We start from the raw sequence: 14,979 nt of genomic DNA on the forward strand, positions 1-14,979 counted from the left end.
TGGGCCTAGGGTTACTTAAATGGGCCTAGGGTGGCTAAATGGGCCCAAAGTGATCTAAGTGGGCCTAAGGTAACTAAGTGGGCCTAAAGTGTCTAAATGGGCCTAAAGTGATACCTAAATGGGCCTAGGGATACCTAAATGGGCCTAGGGTGGCTAAATGGGCCTAAAGTGATCTAAGTGGGCCTAAAGTAACTAAGTGGGCCTAAAGTGTCTAAATGGGCCTAAAGTGATGCCTAATGGGCCAAGTGTACCTAAATGGGCCTAAAGTAATCTAAGTGGGCCTAGGGTGACTAAGTGAGCCTAAAGTGTCTAAATGGGCTTAAAGTGATGCCTAATGGGCCAAGTGTGCCTAAATGGGCCTAGGGTGGCTAAATGGGCCCAAAGTGATCTAAGTGGGCCTAAGGTAACTAAATGGGCCTAAAGTGTCTAAATGGGCCTAAAGTGATGCCTAATGGGCCAAGTATACCTAAATGGGCCTAGGGATACCTAAATGGGCCTAGGGTGGCTAAATGGGCCTAAAGTGATCTAAGTGGGCCTAAGGTAACTAAGTGGGCCTAAAGTGTCTAAATGGGCCTAAAGTGATGCCTAATGGGCCAAGTGTACCTAAATGGGCCTAGGGATACCTAAATGGACCTAGGGTTACCTAAATGGGCCTAGGATGCCTAAGTGGGCCTAGGGTGCCTAAAAGCTATCTTAAAAAAAAAGCAAGAAAAGCCTAAGTCTAAGTTAGGGCTACCAAGGGTCACAATAAGGGGTCAGATAATCCCTCAACCAAAGTCTCCGAGGTGGCTTAAAAAAGATAGGTTACACGAGTATTAATGGGCCACCAAGGAATTGCTATAAACGACATGTGCGAAGAAGACAAAATAGAGGGTCTACACTCGGGTTTTTCAAAGACATGTTTTTTTCCAAAAATTATGGAGTCACATTTTAGGGTTTTTCTTTCTTGTTTTATTTTCCCTTTAAAATAAAAATAAAATAAGTGGCGGCTCCAACTTTTCCAAAACTAAATATTTTTTCACAAATAAAAAGCGAGTCTTGCCGATCGAGTGGGGACGCATGTGAGAAATGCGGGTCCACAATGGCATACTACTTCCATTTGCTAGACTTAACCATTATTAAGTAATGTAATTAATTATATTTTCTGCATATGCTTAATTGTAGGAAATATTATTTTGTCTCTAGCCTTAACATGTGTATTAGTTGTTTTTGATATTTTTTACTGCATTTTTATATCATATAAATTTTAGTCACTAGTTATTTTCATTGAGCATTGAAATTCCAAAATATTCTTTATTTCTATTCTCTCTGCTTCCCTTTCTTCTATAAGATATTGTTTTTGACTACTTACAACCCACAAGATTTTGATCAGCGGTGCGAGGTACGAGATCCCAAGTACCATTACGGAGTAGAGCATCAAATTCTTCTGACATTGCTTGATGCCATCGAGGGTCCTTAAGGGCCTGGGAAACACAGGTGAGCTCAGTGATGGGTTCGGTAGGGGTAGTGGCAAGCATGGTCAGCTTTGTGGATGGTTTGACAATGTTGTTTTTGGCACGAGTGATCATGGAGTGGTGATTAAGGGGATTAACAAGGTGGATTGGTGGTGGGTTCAAAGCCGGAAGTGGTATTTGTCCAAGTGGTGGAGAAGAAGATACAATAGGTTGGCATAGAGTCTTCAAATTGATGAATAATAGTTTTTCATTGATTATTTCATTCATTCATGTACATAGTATATATAGAGGGTAATCACCATTCTAAGAATGGGAAAGAATTATACAATGAATGAATGATATAAGGAAAGAACAACTAATATCCGAATATCTCAACATTCCTAATATTTCAACTTTCCTAATATCTCAACATTTCTAATATCTCAACACTCCCCCTCAAGTTGGTGCATAGATGTCACACATGTCCAACTTGTCTAAAAATTTTGAGAACACTCGACTTGACACTGTAGCTTTGGTGAGGATATCGGCCAATTGATCTTCTGATAGAATCTTAGGCAATTCCACAATCTTATCATCTAACTTCTCCTTAATGAAGAATCTGTCCACCTCGACATGCTTTGTACAATCATGTTTTACTGGATTATGAGCAATATCACATGCGGCTTTATTGTCACAAAACAATCGGATTGGTTGCCTAGATAGGTAACCTAAATCCTATAAGAGGAGTCTTAGCCATAATGTCTCACAAAGTCCTAGAGTTATACCCCTAAATTCCGCTTCTGCACTTGAATGAGCGACGACATTCTGCTTCTTACTTTTCCATATCACAAAATTACCACCTACAAAGGTAAAGTAACCAGATGTAGATCACCTATTATCCACTGCACTGGCCTAATCAGCATTAGTATATACTTCTATACTCTGATGATCAACATTTTTAGTGAACAAAATTCCCTTCCTATGAGCATTCTTCAAATACCTCAAAATACGCATGACTGCATTCATAAATTGCTCTCCAGGATTATGCATGTATTGACTTAGTACACTCAATGCATAAGCAAGATCTGGTCTTGTATGAGCTAAGTACACTAATCTCCCCACAAGTCTCTGGTATCTTCCCTTATCAATTGATACTTGATTAGGCTCACCACACAATTTCAGACCTTCTTCTATTGGCGTATCAACAGGTTAACATCTCGACATTCCAGTCTCCTATAAAAAATCTAAGGCATACTTTCTTTGAGACAGAAAAATTCCTTCACTTGATCGAGAAACTTCAATCCCAAGAAAGTATTTCAAAGAACCTAGATCTTTCATTTCGAATTCTCTAGATAAATAATTTTGCAGAGCTTTTCTTTATTCAGGATCATTTCCTGTAACTACCATGTCATCCACATATACGATGAGTGTTGTAATCTTACCATGTTACTTTTTCAGGAACAAAGTGTGATCTAAATTACTTTGACGATAGCCAAAAGCTCTCATTGACTTTGCGAACCTTCCAAACCATGCGCTCGGGGATTGCTTCAACCCATACAATGACTTATTCAATTTGCACACCTTCTAACATTGCTTTTCTGACACCATGCATCCTGGTGGAAAATTCATATATACTTCTTCAGATAACCCGCCATGCAGAAAGGCCTTTTTCACATTGAACTGTTGTAATGGTCAATCCAGGTTTGCAACTAAAGACAGTAATACTCGAACTGTGTTGATCTTAGCTACAGGTGCAAATGTCTCTATGTAGTCAATTCCATAAGTTTGAGTGTACCCTTTTGCTACCAGTCTTTCTTTAAATCGTTCAATACTACCATCTGCCTTGTACTTCATAGTATAGATCCAACAACACCCAACTGGCTTCTTTCCTGGTGGACATTCTACGAGTTCCCATGTTTCATTCTTCTACAACGATTTCATCTCTTCATTCATGGCTGCTTTCCACCTTGGATTAGCTAAGGCTTCCTACACACTATTAGGAATAGCTACAGTAAATAATTGATTTACAAATGACTTATTTGATTCAGACAAATGATAGTTAGATACATAGTTGCTCATGGGATATTTGACTTTGGTAGACAATTCATGTTCATATGTGTGTTTAGAAATACCTCTATTATGACGATGTGGTAACCATTTCATGAATGGATCAGGTTCCAAATTAAGAACACCCTCAACAGACGACGATTAGTTTGGTATTTCGGTGAAGACATCTTCGGACCCAAATTGTTCAGATAGTGGTGATGGTTTAATTGTACTGTTTTTTCCTTCTTCTATCACTTCTTCAGTTTCTGGGTGGTCATTACTATAATTGGTTCCAATGTTGTACCATTCATATCCAACTCACCCGCTTCCTGGTTCACTAGTTCAGATTGTCTAGATTCATCCTCCTCAGAGATATGATAATCATAATCGAGAGTCTGAATTTCCTTCTGGTACTCCCCCTGAAGTTTAGACTCAAATGAAAAATACATTGAATATTCATGAAACACCACATCCATTGTAATAAATATTTGTCGAGTTGGAGGATGGTAACATCGATATCCCTTTTTGTGCAATGCATATCCAACAAACACACATTGCAATGCACGGGAAGTTAACTTGGTACGTTGGTGTTTGTGTAGATGCACAAATGCCACGCAACCAAAAACATGAGGAGGTAGATTTAAGACGGTTGGGGCAACTACGACATTAGTAAGAGGTTGGAGAAGTGTTTGGAAGTAATTGAGATGGAAGGTACCCGATTGATCAAGTATACGACAGATGTGATTGCTTATCCCGAATAAGATATCGGTATTTGTACTGCTATCAAGGAAACACGAACAACCTCTAACAAGTGTCGATTTTTCCGTTCAGCGACTCCATTTTGCTGGTGTGTATTGGAACAAGTAGTCTGATAAATGATGTCATGTCCTTCTAAATAATTTTGAAGATCAGAACTCTGATATTCTCCACCATTATTGCTACATAGAACCCGAACCTTTGCATTGTACTGAGTTTCAATCATTTTATGAAATTTTTGAAACAACAAGTTCACTTCATCTTTGGTCTTCATCAAGCATAACCATGTCATTCTAGTATAATCATCAATAAAAGTAACAAATCAACGCAAACCACTCAAAGTTGGAACTTTGGATGTGCCTCAAACATCAGAATATATAACCATAAAAAGAAACGGACTTTTATTCAAATTTAACAGAAACAAAGCACGATGGCTTTTAGCCAATTCACAAACATCACAACAGAAACCAGAAATATCACTATTTGCAAATAAACTAGGAAACAATTTTTTTAAATAACCAAAGGAAGCATGTCCCAAACGTCGATGCCATAACCAAATTTCAGACTTTTTCTTCTCCCTCTCAGATCCATCTGCCATCAAGGTTTGTCGCAACTTATTTGAATCATTTGACTGCAAGTCCAAGTAATAGAGTTTTCCCCGCTTAATACCACAACCAATCGTCTCTCTTGTTTGGATGTCCTTAAAAACACCAAATTCAGGCCAAAAAATGACAATACAAGATAAAGTTGTAGTGATTTGAGAAATTGACAAAATATTGTAATCTAAAGATAGAACAACTAAAACATAATCCAAATTCAAAGTATCAGTAAGAGTTAAGGATCCTTCCCCAATGACTATGGTTGTGTTACTATTGGCTATGGAAAAAAAAATTTGTGAGTAAGGTCTAAGGGGTGAGATCTGTCTAGAATCAAAAGTCATATGATCTGTAGCACCAGAATCAATTATCCATGCACTATTAATAACAGGTGTAGAAGTATTTAAAAATTGACCACCATAATCTGTAACGGCTACCAATGCAGAAGCTTTCTCAACAACATTAGTCTCTGTTTTTATTTTGGCAACAACTACAGTCAAGGTTTTCTTAGAATCCTTCTTCCGTTGATCACGATTATGATCCCACCAATCTGGATATCCCACAATTTCAAAGCGACGACTCTTGGTATGACCAGTCTTATTGCAGTGAGTGCATTTGAAGGTTGACTTATCAATATTAGGGTTTGTCTTAGGATGGTTGGTCTTGGATTGGTCCTACCAATTCTAGGTTGATCGCTGTCGGACTACCATAGTTGAGGTGTCAGGGTTGTCAAATTCTACTTTCATACTAGCATGACGCTCTGTCTCTCGTCGAATCAATGCATAGCATTCTTCCAAATCAGGAAGAGGATCTTTGCGTAGAATCTCTCCTCGAACTTGCTCAAAGTCACCATCCAATCCAGTAAGAAAGATGTGCACCCGTTGTCGTTCAATGGATTTCCGATATGTTGCAATGTCCTCAGGGTCTTTCATGACTACCTTATCCCGATGATCCAATTCGCAAAAAAATTTAGTTAACTTTCCATAATATTCAGAAAGAGACGCCGCTTTGTTTGGCAATGAAGGCTTTTTGATTCAAATTAAAAACTTGTAATTCATCACTTCCATCATAGAAGGCCTTTGATAATGCACTCCAAATTTCTTGAGCGGTGGGTAAGCGTAAGTAACGCTTCATAATTTCTAGACTCATGGACATTAACAACCATCTCTTCACCTTTTAATTCTCAGCATACTATTTTTCATATCCATCTTCTGACTCTTTTGGTCAATTTATCTTACCTCGAATGTAGGAAAGTTTTTCTCGTTCAGCAATATGCATCTCCACGAGTTATGACCAAACGTCATAGTTTGATTCAGTTAAAATAATTCCTAGATTAAAAGTACCTTCAGATTGAAAAACAATAGTATTTTTTTCACTCATTTTTTTTATTATTATTATTATCAAAAAGGAGGGGCGATAGCTGGCCTTACCAACAAAATATCCAGGATTTCAGTTCCATAGCTCCGATACCATCTTCAAATTAATGAATGGTAGTTTTTCATTGATTATTTAATTCGTTCATGTACAGAGTATATATAGAGGGTAATCACCATTCTAAAAATGGGAAAGAATAATACAAAGAAAGAATGATATAAGGAAAGAACAACTAATATCATAATATCTCAACATGGAGATGGATTAGGAATAGAAAGACAAGGCATTTGAACAAAAATATTAGGAAAGCTCAGAGAAAGGGAACCTATGAGACCTTTATTACCATTACTCATTAGTGCTTCCAAATAAAGAACCGAGTTACCAGAAAGAGGAGATGCTAAAGAGATGTTCGATGGAGGAGTACTAGTAGGAGTAGGGGTGGATAAATGGGGCGAGAACCAGGACTCTATGAATGAGAAAGGCAGAGAGGGATTGGATGTGGCAAATGGAAAGATGGATTCAACAAACTTGACATGACAAGATGTGTAGGTTTTATAAGTGGTGGGATCAAGACAAATATAGGCACTTTGAAAGAGTGAGTAGCCAATCAATACACATGCATGGTTTGGACTTGAACTCAAGTTTATGAGAATTATAAGGACATAACCATGGATAACACAAGCAACCAAAGACTCGAAGTTTTGCTAGATTTGGCGATTAACTAAAAAGTTTTTGGTAAGAAGAAAGAAACCTAATATTATGTTTTGGTAATCAATTGATCAAATAGATAGTAGTGGCAAAGGCTTCGAGCCAAAATGATAAGAACATAGAATCATGATGCAATAAAGTGAGGGTTGTCTCAACTATATGATGATGATGACGCTCTGAGTATCCATTGCGTTCAGGAGTATGGGGGGAATGGTGAGGCAGGAGACACCATGATGAGCCAAAAAATAAAAATTTGAGAGCAAGATATTCCCCACCATTGTCTGTGTATAGTTGTATCATTTGTTTGTTATAAAAATTTTCCACAAGCACTTTGAAACGAATAAAAATATCTAAAACATCAGACTTTTTTTTTCATGGGATAAAACCAAATATATTTTGTAAAATGGTCAATGAAAATAATATTTATTACCATTGAAGGATTCCACAGGAGAGCACCATACATCAGAATAAAGAAGTTGAAGAGGAGAGGTGCCAATGAGCGATGATGCAGAAAAAGGAAGCTTATGGCTTTCATTACTGTGACAAGAGTTGCAAGAAAAGTTCCTAATACTAGTGGAAGATAAGTGAATGCACTAAGATGACACGAGGGGACTAAGAACTTTGGCAAAAGGATGATCGGGACGGTGATGCCAATCAGAAGTAGATGCTTTAATAGAAGCAAAGGCAAGTAATGGTTTGGATTTCTCATGGACGGTCAGCCACTCGTAGACTCCATCCTTAGAATTATCTGTCAAAAGCGTTGCTCCCATTCGAAGATCTTTCATAAGAAAAGAGCGAGGTAAGAACTCAATAGAAATATTGTTAGTTAAGCAAAAGTGAGAAACAGAAATTAGGTTGCGTCTCATAAAGGGCACACAAAGAACATCATGTAAAAAAATGAGTAAGGGGAGGATTGAAGAGTAGAAGAACCCATGTGAGTGATGGGGAAACTAGTGCCATCACCAATCATGATATCATTATAAACAGTGGAATCAGAGTAAAGAAGGAGAATCTATATGTCACTTGTCACATGATGAGAGGCGTCAAAATCCAACAACCAATCAATGGAAGAAGGAGCAGTCGAGGAGGCAAAATGAGCCTGGGGAGTTGTCGACCGAGTGGATAGGGACGGATAAGCAGCCTAGGGTATATGCTTATAGGTAGAACATCATTTGGCAAAGTGGCCTTCAATACCACAAAGCTGACAAAAACCTCGGAAAGGTTTGGGAGGTGGGCGAGGTTGGTGAGAACTAGCAGGAAGGTGAGGGTTATTGGAAGAAGAGTTACGACGATAAGAATTGGCCTTATAATTATGATGTGGAGAAGAGTTGGGATTCTTAGTGGTCAAATAAATAAAAGTTGGAGTTAATAATTTCTTGCCCTGGTCTTGTTTCAATTGGGCTTCATGGGTGATAAGCTTCTCATGAAGTTCATCGAAGGAAATAAGGGTCTCTCTAGCTTTGACTGCAAAAGCAAGAGAAGAATATTTTGTCACCAAGACCACGAAGAATTTTGAGAGTGAGATCGTCAATATCATAGGCAACATTCATGAGGAGAAGCTCATCATTGCACGTTTTAATGAGTTGCATATACTCCATAATAGTTGTCTCACCCTCGTGCAGATTGTCTAGGATTCCCTTGAGAGACATGATACGACATATGGCTTTGCATAAGTGTTGAAGAGAGTGGTCCAAGGAGCATGAGATGTTGTGGCAGTGGTAATGAAGGGAATGAGAGTGGGCATGATCGAACCGATGATGGCGTTGAGAATAAGCTGGTCTTGGTGCACCCAAAGAGAATACGAGGGATTGGGAGTCAGGTCGTTTGTTGTGGTGAGGGTCGGGGGTGGACAAGAACTAGCGCTGTCAACAAATCTGCAGACAAGGTCGTAGCCAATAATAAGGGTAGTAAACTGCAGGCGCCATGCAAAATAGTTTGTGTGAGTTAATTTAAGTGGGGCTTGAGCAGTCACATTGATGGTAATGAGATGTGGCACATAGTCAGGGGCCAGAATAATCACAAGTGAGGTAGGAGACGAGACGGGGGAGTCGTGAGTAGCAGAGAAGACAATGGGAAAAAGGTGGGTCGAGGGCTCTAAGAGTAGAGAGAATCTAATACCATATAAGATATTGTTTTTGATCGATCAACTCAACTTATCTGTTTATTGAGTTCAATAATATATATAGGTGTTTTACAAATTCAAAATAAATGTACATCTCGGAACTGATACAAGTAGTTTACCTATATATGTACATGCTAATTCAAAAATAAAACAAATTCAAATACAAATAAACTTGCTATCCAAAAATGTAGTGAAATAATAGATATACAAAATATATATACTAATATTATCCCAATATTTTAGGCAAATCAGTAGACGTCTCAATATCTTCCTTACCTGCCAATTTGCAATGAACCCATTACATAATTTTAATTGATTTCCAAAGAGAGAATGCGCAGGCCACAATATCTAGAATCACAATTTCAAGAACTACAAAAAAAGAAAAACATATATAGAACTGATAGCTAATGTGATCAGTCATAATTATTTGAAGTGTTGCCCAATCAAGTAATATATCTTGTTCTAAACAATTATAATAGCAGCTAGCATTTCTCTTTTACATGCATGCTGAAAGACCAAGATTTTTAGGTGTACGTAGAGCCTCATTTATATAAGCTATGGGTCTGCTTTCTTGTAACAAAATTGCTTCTTTCCCATTCCTTGGATATATCACACTATGTTACAAAGCTTTTTTGGAAGCTTTGCATAGGCAACATAGGAGTGGTACCCACGATGCTTTTAAGTTGCTCAAAGGCGTCTTCAAGTGATTTGGTTCATTAGGAATTAGTCATTACCTTTATTCAACAAAAAGATGAATGGTTGACTAATCTTGTCATAATCCTTAATAAGTATCCCTTGATTTGAGTGGAATTCTATGTTCATGTGCCTAGGAGGCGGTGAACCCTTAGGTTCTATAAACATAGTCGAGTATTGCTACAACAGTTGAGCTAATTCCTTAGGTTCCTTTTCTCCCTCTTCAGCTGTATTTTTTTCTACTTGTATAGAGAAAATTTGAACCTTGATGCTTAAAATATGTGCTTTAAATCCCTATATGATATGCTAAAACTAACTTCATGAAGCCTGTAGTACTACCTCTGAACACGAATTTCCTTCCATTGACAGTAAATTGCTTTCTTAGATTGTTAAAATTCCGCCTAATGGGTCTCAAGCTAACAATATTGGATCCTCAAAACCATATTATTGCATCCTTCCAAGGTATGAGTCTCAAATCAGCTTAATAAAAACTTCTTCCCTAGCAAGTTCCATTTCAATTGCCTGCAAACTGCATCACCAGTATTCATTATTGAATTATAGATTGCACGGATCTACCCTCATGGATTCACACACACAGCCCTTGGCCACAGTGGGCTCTGGTTCTCTTCATGCAATGGCTGTAATTTGACTGTAAATTGGCACACTGAAGTTGGGATATTCTTAGAACTAGCTTTAATTTATCTAAAAACAGAAGCTACTTATGTATTCTTACAAGTTTCTATAGAAGATACGTATAACACTGATAGCATGTACCTGAGCCCATCAGAATAACTACATATTTTAAGCTTAAAAAGCCCATCGCTGAGGGAGATAGGCTTTGATAAAGTTATTTTCAAGATTTTTCCTTTTTTTACATACATATATATATATATATATATATATAATTTATTCACACACACACACACACAACAAAGTTTTCCTGCTTTTTCACCGGCATGTTGAGCTCCACGCAAGTCCAAGGTGGATCTAGCCGATCTGAAGAATAGGTCTTCTTGTAATATTTGTGCTGTCAACAACCTTGAACCACTGGCTCCCAGGATCACACATATCATCTCTACCCAAGCACTTGCAAGCATCTGTGACAATGTTGCTGCTGGAGTCTACATCCAAGCAAACTGTGGTGCCATCCCCCAGCTTAGTTGACAGGTACATCTTTGAATCTGAAATGATCTCCCAATTTGACCCAGGTTGAGTGCATATTATACTGAGTTTTGCAGGCTTCCCTAGCCCAACTGCTTGAAGGCAGAAGTATGTTCCCTTCACTATCAATATCTTTTGGGGGGTGTAGCCCCAAGCTTCTGACTCGGTGCAGGGACCTAGCTTTAATGGTTCAGACAATGATTCCCTTAGAATGCAAAGACCAGTCGAAGGATGCAAGATTATTTTATGTGGTCTGACTCGGGATACATCTGGCCCTGCATCAAATATGAAACCACACAAAATTTAGATATGAATAATTAAGTAAATTTGCCTTATTTGCCTTAGCAAACATACCTTGCAAAGGAGATTGGAGGGCTGAAATCCTCTGGAAGAAGTTCGAGTTCCAATTCATTAACCCATTAGTCTCTTCCAGTGTCCACAATGCCCAATCGAAGTCCAGTTCAGCCGCCAGGCCAAAGAAGCAATTTAAGTGCCTGTTGTCATCCACCCCAAGCTCACTCACAAACATTAATGGCCACCCTTGCTGTAGCAGAACCCCTCCTCCCCTCATTATGCTGTCCACCACTCTCCCGCACACCTTGTTGGGGTTGCTGGTTTCCCCAGCCCTCCCAACCCGCGATCCATGCCAATGCATCTCCAACACTAATTTCCCTGTGAATGTCAATTCCAGCTGTTGATTGAGGAGGAAAGATAGGTCTGTACCATCACTCAAGCCAGAGATTATGACCAGAACATCTGGGTTGGCTGAGTGCACTGCTTCAGCTCCTTTCTGCATGTACCTGGTCAATTCATGAATAGCTTTATACCAAGACCAATTCCTACAAATATGGTAACTAATAGTTTGGAAATATAACAACCCCCTCCCTTACGTGTCCGTGTAGATATTGTCCAATCCAATGGGACCCTCACCATACAATACAATGCATATAAGATTAAGAAGAACCCATGAATACATAACATTCTTCAATTTGGTCCCGCACATTACGGAATGAATCATTACAGGAAAATAGAGATCATCACCTGTACCAGTCCTTCACATTCTGATTGGGGCATCGGAGCTCATTCCTCAAGCTCATGCCCACCACATTAGGGACACCGCTGAACATGGTGGCAATCCGGGTGAGGCCCTTGACCCACAAGTCTGGATTGAAGTGCTGGTCGCCAAAGACGCCATTGCCATGGAAGCTGGGCTCGCTGAAGTGACTGTCTAGTATGACCATCATATTGTTGTCCGCAAGGTTAGACACCACCGCCTGCCATAATAACTTGAGATAAATACAAAACAGCGTTGGGTCTGTGCCTTTTTTACAATACCGGTGTTTTATCATTAAATAATCACAAATATTATTCTTTCCGAATACTGTAGCTGTAACAGTGAGGGCGTTTGTCCAAATTCACAAGCCACCTATTTTTAAATCAAGATAATCATGAAATCATTTGATAGTGTAAGAACCAAGGAACCATTTCAAAAGCCTCCTATTTTTACTCCATGCCCTAATCAAAATTTAAGCTCTAAATCATGGTGGGAAAGTGACTAAAAATCAAAAGAAAAGCAGGTAAGTTTTAAGCAAACAAAATAGATTCATTCAATTTTCCTGGTTCTTAATGGATTTGAGGCTTGGAGCCCCTTTAATTGATGCCTAGAGAAAATCAAATGAACTTGACCACCTGGTAAGCGCTTGTGAGAGGAAGATCAAGCATGGAAGGGTTATTGGCCTGGAAACCAGCAAGGGATTCAAGCAAGCCAAGCCTCTGAAAGGATTGTCTAACAGTGAGGGAGGCCAGTGACTGGTCGATGGCCAAGAAAAGTGGCAAAGTGAGCCTCACACAGTTGAACCCCAAGGACGCAATCCTCTTGGAGATGAGGTCAACTGGGTGGTTGCTGAGGCCCTCCGCCACCGCTGCTTCCTGATGCGACAGCCAATTCACGCATGCCAGCTTCACCCGGGCGCCATCTTCGTCTACTATCCACCTTGAATTGGTGTGTAGTGGCAGAGCCACCACAGGCTTCAGAGGTAGAAGACATAGAATAGATAGAAAGAAGAAGAACCTCCCCATCTGGATTTGCATCGACTGTTTGTTGGGTAGATGGAACATGAGACATAGTATTGTATTTATTATTTGAGAATTCATTACAATATATTTTTTTTCTATTTTTAAATTTTTTTAATTAATGTAATTTTTTATTTTTATGTTTTGGGCAAATTCTTCTATTTTTAAATTCTTCTAATCAGTTATAATTTTTTATTTTTATGTTTTAGATTAATTCTAAAATTATTTCCTATTTTTATATTTTGAATAGATTTTTTTCTATTTTTATGTTGTAGGTTTATGTATATATATTAATTCTTAATCAATGAGAAAGTCAAGTCATTATTTCTTAATAATTTTCTTTCTATTTTAACATTGTTTATTTTTCTTTTTTAAATTTTTTTTTTTTCTACTTTCTTCCCCACGTTATGTTTTCGTAGACCAAATGCATATATAAAGTAAAAAAATGATCATAACATTATTCAAATAGTCAGCATGTCTTTGAATTTTGCTTTGTAAAAATATTAAAAATTTAAGGATGGGGTTTTTTCTTCATATTTATTTGCATATTGTAGACTATGAATAGCCATTATAATTGGCATTGGAAACACGCAAAGTTACAGAACATGGAAGTCAAATATTTGCTTGGAACTTTAGGGTTTGGAAAACTTGTAAGGCAGACCACATCTACTCGGTTTCCCATTGCTTTTTGTTTTTGTATCTCGGCCTTGTGTTTAATTCTTTTAAGCAAGTGAATTTTATACTTCTATACTATAATTTAAATTTAAAAAATAAGTATCTGATGATTTAAATTTTCCTTAATTACTCTTTAAATCAATATACATCTCTTTCCTTTTTATTTATTTCAACAAAATATTAAAGAATAATTTAGAAAAATACTTTTAAATTCACTTTAATTTTTCCTCATCCTTACTTGTAGTTTTTAATTAATTTTAATTTAATTAATTAATCAATCATGATAAATATCCCTTCTTTACAGTACAGGTAAAGAGAATCTGCTCGCACTCTTCTATATGGTACCAACTTCAACCATTTAAATATCCCTTCTTTGTTTTTTTTTTCTTGCACATGGGGTCCTTGTATAACCATGTTGGGTGAGGTCTCCCTTGATTTGAGTGGAATTCTATGTTCATGTGCTCTTGGAGGCGGTGAACCCTTAGGTTCGCTACAACAGTTGAGCTAATTCCTTGGGTTCCTTTTCTCCCTCTTCAGCTGTATTTTTTTCTACTTGTATGGAGAAAATTTGAACGTAGATGCTTAAAATATGGATTTTTGATCCGAGTATGATAATTTTAAAAAATAATTCTTAAATTATCGTAGTGGGAAAAATAATTCCAAATTTACGGTAGTTGAGAAAGATATTTGTTTTTTTAAGTCGTCTTTTCAAAAGACGATTTATGATCTTTTTTTTTTCACTAAGAAATTGAAATCGTCTCTTGAAAAAATGATTTCTACCAAAAAAATATATATATATATATATATATATATATATATATATATATAATTAATTAATCAAATATCGTCTCTTGAAAAGATAATTTCCACCAAAAAAAAATTAAGCAATTAAAAATCGTCTCTTCAAGAGACAATTTCCATAAAAATAAATAAATAAAATTTAAGTAATTGGACATGTCTTTTGAAAAGATGATTTTTCAAAAAAAAAAAATTAAGTAATTGAAATTATCTTTTGAAGAGACGATTTTTACCACAAAAAAAAAAAAGTAAAATTTAATAACGAAGACGATTAGGCATTTGAATATGGAGAATTTTACTATAAAAGATTTGGATTGACTGACACATTGTTTTTCTATCCTTAAGGGAACAAGACCAAGAAATTTAAGTGTCTTGCATGATGGAAAATTTTGCAGGCCGGGGATTTATCCTTTCTTTTAACATAATAATATTTTGCATAATGGAAAATTTTTGGAGCTTGGATTTTCTTTAACTAGGAGAGTGAGCAAGAAGGCGTCCTCATTATCATTATCATTGCTATTTTCACTTTGGTCGGAAAGAATAT

The 14,979-nt window shown here is 37.3% G+C and overlaps 1 protein-coding gene across 1 annotated transcript; it reads right to left on the minus strand.

The window, feature by feature from the left end:
* Nucleotides 1–10,612: 10,612 nt before the first annotated feature.
* LOC100258876 (glycosyl hydrolase 5 family protein) lies at nucleotides 10,613–13,028 on the minus strand. Its single transcript, XM_002284852.5, has 4 exons — nucleotides 12,579–13,028; nucleotides 11,931–12,163; nucleotides 11,244–11,689; nucleotides 10,613–11,164 (listed from the first exon to the last, which is right to left on the minus strand). The coding sequence occupies exons 1-4, from the start codon at nucleotides 13,005–13,007 to the stop codon at nucleotides 10,716–10,718; spliced, it is 1,557 nt and encodes a 518-aa protein (XP_002284888.2). The 5' UTR covers nucleotides 13,008–13,028; the 3' UTR covers nucleotides 10,613–10,715.
* Between the last annotated feature and the right edge of the window lie 1,951 nt (nucleotides 13,029–14,979).

Source organism: Vitis vinifera, chromosome 19, assembly GCF_030704535.1.
Source record: "Vitis vinifera cultivar Pinot Noir 40024 chromosome 19, ASM3070453v1".
Taxonomy (NCBI): Eukaryota; Viridiplantae; Streptophyta; class Magnoliopsida; order Vitales; family Vitaceae; genus Vitis; species Vitis vinifera.

What these genes read in the sequence shown, in the direction of transcription:
- LOC100258876 (XM_002284852.5), bottom strand. Translation starts at nt 13,007, where the DNA reads ATGTTCCATCTACCCAACAAACAGTCGATGCAAATCCAGATGGGGAGG. An exon ending in AATGTGAAGGACTGGTACAG is followed by an intron (nt 11,690 to 11,930) that starts GTGATGATCTCT and finishes TGAATTGACCAG; the next exon opens with GTACATGCAGAAAGGAGCTG. An exon ending in CCTCCAATCTCCTTTGCAAG is followed by an intron (nt 11,165 to 11,243) that starts GTATGTTTGCTA and finishes TATTTGATGCAG; the next exon opens with GGCCAGATGTATCCCGAGTC.